The sequence below is a fragment of the Pundamilia nyererei genome, unplaced genomic scaffold (assembly GCF_000239375.1).
Source record: "Pundamilia nyererei isolate P.nyererei 1_Seehausen unplaced genomic scaffold, PunNye1.0 scaffold00050, whole genome shotgun sequence".
Classification (NCBI taxonomy): Eukaryota; Metazoa; Chordata; class Actinopteri; order Cichliformes; family Cichlidae; genus Pundamilia; species Pundamilia nyererei.
In genome coordinates this window covers 2,371,583-2,379,344 of record NW_005187451.1, presented here as the reverse complement: position 1 = coordinate 2,379,344, position 7,762 = coordinate 2,371,583, and the positions used below count along the sequence as shown (strand labels likewise).

Here is a 7,762-nt window from a genome sequence, read left to right as displayed (position 1 = left end):
TTGAGCAGAAACTGGTGCTCACAGGAAACCATACAGGAGCCAGAACAATGGCTGTTTGTTGCCCCGTTCAGCCTCGTTTCTGTCAAACGAAAGGATTACTCCCACATTCTTAATCAACACGCTCACCAAACACTACAAATCACCCACATTGGCGGAAGCAGCTGAAATATGAATGCATATGACAGCAGCACTTCCTCTCTGGTACACGTGTTGGCTGATCAAATAGAAAAGGAATTTGGTAGCTCTGATTATTTCGCTATGATTAATTAAAGGAGCTTCTGCAGGATCATTCGTTTCATTTCAAGGACACACAGAGATGTGTGCAAAGAAAAAGATTTGTTTAAAAAAAAGCAACATTTTTCTTCCACGTTGGCGTTTGCAGCGTCTCTGCAGCTGACGTGTTTCAGGTGGACGGCGCTCCGACGGTCACTCGGTTAAACGTACGGTGGAGGCGGCGCTGATGGGTTAAGTGCACGCAGCACAAAATGCTTTAATAACAAATTAGCTGGTAATATTACCTTTATTAGACGTGTAACAGCAGTGTATTCTCTCCTGGCTCAGCGACGCACTGACTCCACTTGTTGCAGAAATTAAGGAGAAGGTGCAGAAAATCTCTCAAAATAATAAAAAACAGACGCTCATGTTTCATGATGTGTTTACCGGATTGTTTTTAAAGCAAAACTCTTTGCCAGTTTAATAAGTACACTTACAATAAGTCTGCATGAACACACACATTGATGACGGTGTTACTTTCTACATTTTCACTGTAGGTTTTTATCGCCTTGCACTGAAAGCTATTTTTATTCATCGTTTTACCCTCATTGATCTTAAAAGTGCACAAATATTTACAAGGATTTTTTTGCACTGTTGAGACAAATGTTTGCTGTGTGGTTAGAGACACGACAAAAAACCCCTAAAGATTAAAAAAAACTTTTAACGATGAGCGCGGGCGCGAGCGAGGGAGGCGGATCAAGGTGCTTCTTTTCCACTTTACTTAACCTTTATTTAACTGGGTTAGTCCCACTGAGATCAATTTCTCGTGCGAGGAACACCTGGTCAAGACGTTTGTGGGCAGAACAACAGCACGAACATTTCATAAAAAGCTGAAGAAAATAATTTAAAAAAGAGACGAGTGAGACACGGCGAGCGCGAGAACAACGGTGACGCTCGTCTTCAGATCAAATGTAAATGTGCTGCACTAAACGGTTCAAAGTATAGAAATTACTGACGTAGAGAAAAAACTGCAGACTATTTGTTCAAAATACAATAAAATATTGAGGCCTGTACCTGCAGCCGAGGATTTATGTGCATGAATATTAATTCATCAATTAAACCAAGTAGTGTTTGCGAGTGCTTTTGATTTGTGTGAATTGGTTAATAGGCAAATAGAGAAAATCAATATTATGAGAGCAAAGAACGGGAGCATCATCGGGAAGAGAAACTGATGGACTACATCTAAACACAAACACACAAAGCGGCGCTGTGGGACACGCCGTCCTGTGTCCTGCGTGTCCCTCCTCCAGCGGTCTCCAGGGACCCGTTACTGTGGCAATGAGCGGGCCTCGGCGGTACGAGCGGGGCTGTATATCCTGAATAAAAAAAGTGTGTGCGTGCATGTTTGTGGGGGTGCGCGCATGCCGGCTGGGGGGCGGGAGGTGTCCGAGGAGGCCTTTAGAAAAGCCCTAATTGCCGTTCCTCTCTTCTCCCCGGCCGTCACACCTTCCTCTGCGCTAAGACTTTCCAGCCTCATCACACACAGGAAATACAACACTAATTAGAGACAGCACAACCTCTCCTAATCACACTCTTACACGACTGTGACCAAAATGTCAGAATGTGCACGCAGGCGTGTTTGTGTGTGTGTGCGTCTTTAAAGCTGGGAACTGGGAGTCCATATATTCATTTAGCAATAAGAGGTGGAAAAGCTCCAGCCTGGACCAGCCGAGCACAGACGCGAGGCAGGAGCAGAAGCAGCATCCTTGAGGCTGTGTGCATTTGTTTAGCACAGATGTGTGCGACTCCAACGGCGCGATGCTAAATCTACACATTTTCATTTACACCGCGCTGCAGCGTCTAATAGTTAAACTACAGAGTATTTTCTCCTCGCATATTTATTGATGAATGTGTGTTTTGTGCGTGTGCACGCTCTGCACACAACAAAGAACAAAAAAAAAAGTGCTAGCACTTATGGTGCACAAGCAAATTCTTCAGAGGAAACGCTGACCAGCAGATGAGCTGATTCGACTGTCCGTGCTGTTCAGAGGAAAACACTGAATGTACAACACGAGCATTGAACGAGGAAAAAATGCTTATCGTTACATTTGGCACCCTGACAAACTACTGTACTTCTGAGAGATGCTACAAGAGAGACAGAGAGCTGGGGGAGAACGAGGGAGGGAGGGGAGTCAGAGAGATGTGGGGGGGAGGGAGTGGACTGAAAAGAGTTCAGAGGAAAAACACTGAATCCATTCTGGTCAAGTGAAAGTGAGCTCTGCTGTAATCAGTCAGTGTAAATGTAGTTAACTCATTTACTGGTGTGTGTGTGTGTGTGTGTGTGTGTGTGTGTGTGTGTGTGTGTGTGTGTGTGTGTGTGTCATACCCGTCTCATCTTCTGCAGTCTCCTTGGAGACAGGCTCTTGGTACTGGTTGGAGATCCTGGATAGACCACGATCCCCTCCTCTTCATCGTCCTGACAAAGAAGATGAATTTCGGTTACAAAACAGGCGTAAATATCGACGTCCCTACAAAACAGCAACGAAGCCGTCTGATGCCGCCTCACAGTAACGTTACAGGTTAAACGATCAGTCTCTGGCTGGTTTTCGACAAATCCACGTGGCTTTACCTGGTTTCCTCTGCGTGACACAGTTTCAACTATACGTGGACGCTTTGTGATGCAGAAAATACTCAATGCACCAAATTAGTCGGAGAAAAAAGAATCACGAGCAAATACACGTAACTGCTATTAAAACTGATGAAAGTCTGGTTGTTCTTCAGTCTCAGAGCCAAAAACAAACTTTTCACTTCTACGAGACGTTTTTCAGCACGAGACAGATGGATGCCTTTCGCTCTGTCGCTTGAAACATTTCCCTCTGAGTTACGACAACAACAACCACGGTAACCACCTCTGACGCATCGACATGCTCGTGCTTTTAGGGCCCCCGCTTGGGCTCGTGCAGCTGGCAGCAAAAGAAATCCGGTGCAGTTTGAATCGCATCATAAATTAATTTCTCTAAAAAGGAAACGTGTTTAAGCGGAGAATCAAACACTTTCCGCACCTCTGTTTGCCGCCGCTGCGCCCTCCCCTCCTGCTCATCATCAGCACCCTGAGCCTCTCGGTTTCCCACTGACAGATCAAACTGCTATTGCCTTATCAAATCCATCAGGCTTATGGAAACATACACCTCGTTACATTAGCTTTGAGGAAATCACAGGCTCGCTGATGAAATATGCAGACAATAAAGAGAGAAAGAAGGGGCTGCGGCTCGGATGACATGACAGGCCATAGCCAGAGGGGCGCTGGTTAAAAATGTACAGCCCTGAACAAAGCGCTAAGCAGGCTTCAACAGTCATTAAAAGGCCCCTACGTCAGAATCACACACTCCATGTAAAGCAGCTTTCCTGTCTGTTTCTATGAGGGAGGCATGTATCCATCCGAGGGCCTCGCAACAAAATGATGTGTGCGCGGGTGTGTTTGCACGCCCCCGACAGCGTGCGAAGGTCCGGTGCAGCTCACCCTTGCTTTCAGTATGCCCCTAAAGTCCCGGATCCCCTTCTTAGCATGAACCTTGGCCTAGGAGGGAAACACACACACAGTAAGACACAGATTACACACAAAACATGTTGCATTAACATTCTGTTCTGGTTTCATGTAACATCAAGAAATACTTTGATCCCCGTGGCAAAAAAACATGCAGACAAGAGGCGGGATGAGAGAGCCTCGCACATCCAGGCGGGGCACCCCGGCCACCCTACCGTACGCCACATAACAACACGCTCATCTAATATTTACTAGCTGTGAACAATTCTCCTGATTGTTGGCGACTCGTCGGCCAAGTTTGAAAAAGTTCATTTGAAAACATCTTTAAAACCTCTTTTTCTTCCAGGTTTGAATCCTTGTTGTGCACGAATGCAAAGCAACACTTTACCTTTGACACGGCTGTGTTGAAGAGCGCTCCTCCTCTCTGTAACACACGGAAACTGTCAGTCAGGGACGGGCGCTTGGGGCAAACGCACAAACATTCAAAAGAACATCTGAATCAATTACTGCTACAGCCGCAGAGATGCGGCTTTATTGACTTTCACTGCAATCAGTCTGGCGACAAATGAGTTCCGGCTCACGTTAAACCACACCGGGCGATCGCACCGATTGATCGGCTCCTATGTCACTCGCCACACGTTGGCCGCAGCACGACTTACAGCGCACACCTTAGCTACAATCTACAAAACAACACAGCTGCTAACAGCGACGCATAAACACCAAACAGTATCAGCGAGCAGCGACGTGGTTTTATTTAGAAGCAGCCTAAAACAGCGATAGACAGGATGGTATGTGATTGATTCGTACTTTGAGTTCTGCACACTGACATTATGGCACCCAGCATCTCTCGCCGCCTTTCTTCTTTGTCTCTCCGATTTGCTGCTTTTTTCCTTTGGCGTCTCAACTCTTTTCTCTCTGCTGGGTCTTTAGTGTAAGCACAAAGCGCCGGCTAAACGGCTAAACACAGTAAATGGCAGGCAGCGTTTCAGAAGTTGGCAGAGGGAGAGGAGAAGAAGGGCCGAGGTGAAGGCCCCTCTTATAGATCCCTGTCAGTCAGGAAATATGAACTTTAACAAACCTTTGAAGAGCACTCTAGAGGACTAATTCAGCCTTAGCTGACGGCTTTGGGGGGGGTGAGTGAGAGAGGGAGAGGCCAAGGTTGTGGTGGGGTGGGGTGGGGGGGCTGTGACAGAAATGAGAGAGCGAGACAGACGGATGAGAGAAGAGGAGGAAATGGCCAGAGAGAGATGAAGGCGGGAGAGACGCGTGTTCTCGGCGTGGTTCAGCGGAGTAACGCCCGTGTTTGCTGCCAGATCAACACGTCATGTCGGAGGACGTCTTGTCACGTCAAATCGCTTCCGTCTCCCTCCCCGTCCGTCTCCGCTGTCCTGCTGCACGCGCCGCTTCACACGCGCCCAACTGCACTCGAGCTCGATCTGCGCGTTCAGGCGGCGCCTTCATTCCAAAGGCAACGGCGAGGCTTCAAACGCCAAGTCGCGCCTGTCATGCTTTCAATTAAGTATAACTCGGGAATAATATATATAAAAATAAAAGCACTGGGAAAGGTATAGATGTAGATACAGCATGTTCGGTAAATACCTTTACGGTGTGCATCCACTGCTGGTAAGACCGAGAATTACCTGACAGGACGTATAAAACAGGACATGTGATTAATCGTTCAGGGTTCAAAAGAAGCTGGAAATGCAGCCACAGTGAAACATCGTTATGCTTTTGGTAAAATAATCGACTGTTGTGTTTGTTACTTTGATCATGCAAACAATAAACAGCAACATTTAGCAAAGAGAAAAAAACACTACACAAAATAAAGTTAATATCACATCATGACATTTTCTAGAGACTTTCACTTAATTTCAACATTTTCATGTCGTTATAGTTCAAGAAGATCATATTTTTAACTCTTTTTGAACCGTTTTCTGTTGGACGTTGCTTCAGCTTCACTCCATGCACACAAACACTGAAGCTTTTTCTTGCAGTACGGACCTTCACTTACAAAAACCTCTTCAATTATAACTTCTTTAAGAACAAACATACTCTGAATGTTTCCTGGCAGTTCCTTATTTTTTGCTTTGAATAGAATTTGTGCTGTTTGGAATTTCACTAGATCGGCACATTTCAATATTTCAGACTGCAGTAACCTGTAACCTGCAGCGTGGATGATTCAAACTGCGTTTTTTGAAGAGTACAAAGTGAATGTAATGTAGTTTTACAGTTGTGGCCCCAGACCTCTGCACAGTAGCTTAAGTAAGGTGAAACCAGTGAACAGTAGAACATGAAGGGATGTTCTGTCTAATACCTGCTTTGCCTTGTTTAGTGTTGAGTTGAAGAATTTGGGGCCCAAACTGACCGTTGGGGTACATCACAAGCAATGTGCACATAGGGAGCATTTAATTTCACAAACTGCTTCCTGTCAGTTAAATAACTCTGGACTCAATCTAGAGCGACCCCTCTGACACCGTAACGTTCCAGGTTTCTTATTAATATATCCTGATCTATAGAGTCAAATGCCTTTGTCACGTCTATGGAGATTTTCTAGTTCTCAGGCTCTCCTATCAGACCACAGTGTGGTCGGGGTCAGAGTTCACACTGAAAAGCTTAAAAGCACGACGGCAGCAACATCTGGATGGCACCGCTTCTTTTCTTTACCGTCTAAAATCCGTGTTGCTGCGATTATATGATCAAATTTGTCCTGCGAGGCTTTGTTTTAACAGGAAACAATAAGCTCTTTGGTTTGCACTCTGCTAGGTTCACACGTGCGTTTTATTATCGGCCCGAGAACAAACAACACTCAGGATGCGTGTGAAACTTTAAACCTGAGAACAGCAAAGAGCAACTGCAAGTCATGACATCAGTGTCACTTCTATAATAATCAGTGCATTAATATCGACATGGTTGCAGCTGCGATATCTTACAGCAGGCCTCAAACACTGAGTGAACATAATTTATCAGCATTTCAGTTTTTTTAAAAAGGCTTCTAATTATTTTCAGTTTAGCGGCCTCACCTCGTTCTGTTCGCTGACACTTCCTGTGCGTTGCATTAAAATATGGCAAATAAAAATAACGCAGCTAATTGACAGACAAGTCCAGCAGTACTCACTTCCACAGAAGCCCCCCTCTGTGATCTCTTCTTCAAACACGTCAGTGAAGCCACGGCCTGCGTTCAATTTGGCCAGCCGTCCGTCGATGAACTGCAACCATAAATTTAAACATGCTTATTAAAGAAGGGAGCCGGGGGAGGGGGTGGGGGGATGTGAACACACTCCCACAGATACAAACACTCCAGCAGCCACAGAGGGGTGTTATTAATCCTACCTGACGGAAACTACATCCCAAGATTAGTTGGGCTGCAGGTAATAGGGATTTGGTAATGCGGAGCAGGTGAGGGATTAGAGCAGCAGACGACATGCTACACTCTGTCTGAGACACGAGGAAGTTTCATTTCCTCCCTTTGTAACGTGGCGAGCAGAAAAACTCGCACTCGTAAATATGGACTTAACAGCTAGACAGCGACACGTTTCCCGAGCGCAGTCGCAGGCGCGCGTAAATATGTTACGCAACCACAAGCGCAACACAAACGTTTGCAAACACAAAGTAAACATTTAAGATGAACAGAATAAACAAACAGCATTCTTTAAAAAGCATGAAAGTAAACGGAGTCGCCCAGACTGAGGCTGCAACTTAAAAAAGCAGAGATGAGGCGGGAAACTGAATTATACGTGTAACAGCTACAAAGACATCAAAGGCTTTGTTCCTTAATATTTTGGCCTATCATAAGATTTGTGGTGTGCCAAGCAGCGCAGATTCTTATTAGTTCAATGTTTTATGGCTCCGTGTTTGGGGTGTTTTAGGGGAAAGAAACTACAAATTACATTTCTAAAATATTGAACATGAAAAAAAATTATTATAGGAACATTGATGACTCACACACACACACACACACACACACACACACACACACACACACACACACACACACACACACACACA

General features: G+C 45.3%; 1 protein-coding gene across 2 annotated transcripts in view; it reads right to left on the bottom strand.

The window, feature by feature from the left end:
* The window catches only part of dennd1b (DENN/MADD domain containing 1B), a 93,231-nt gene that overhangs the window by 8,814 nt on the left and 76,655 nt on the right, over window positions 1-7,762 (bottom strand). For both annotated transcript variants that reach the window (XM_005733176.1, XM_005733177.1), the window contains 5 exons: window positions 6,873-6,963; window positions 5,357-5,397; window positions 4,146-4,181; window positions 3,734-3,790; window positions 2,600-2,689 (listed from right to left, as the gene is read on the bottom strand). In XM_005733176.1, coding sequence (XP_005733233.1) covers window positions 2,600-2,689; window positions 3,734-3,790; window positions 4,146-4,181; window positions 5,357-5,397; window positions 6,873-6,963 — 315 coding nt within the window. The remainder of the gene's footprint in view (window positions 1-2,599; window positions 2,690-3,733; window positions 3,791-4,145; window positions 4,182-5,356; window positions 5,398-6,872; window positions 6,964-7,762) is intronic.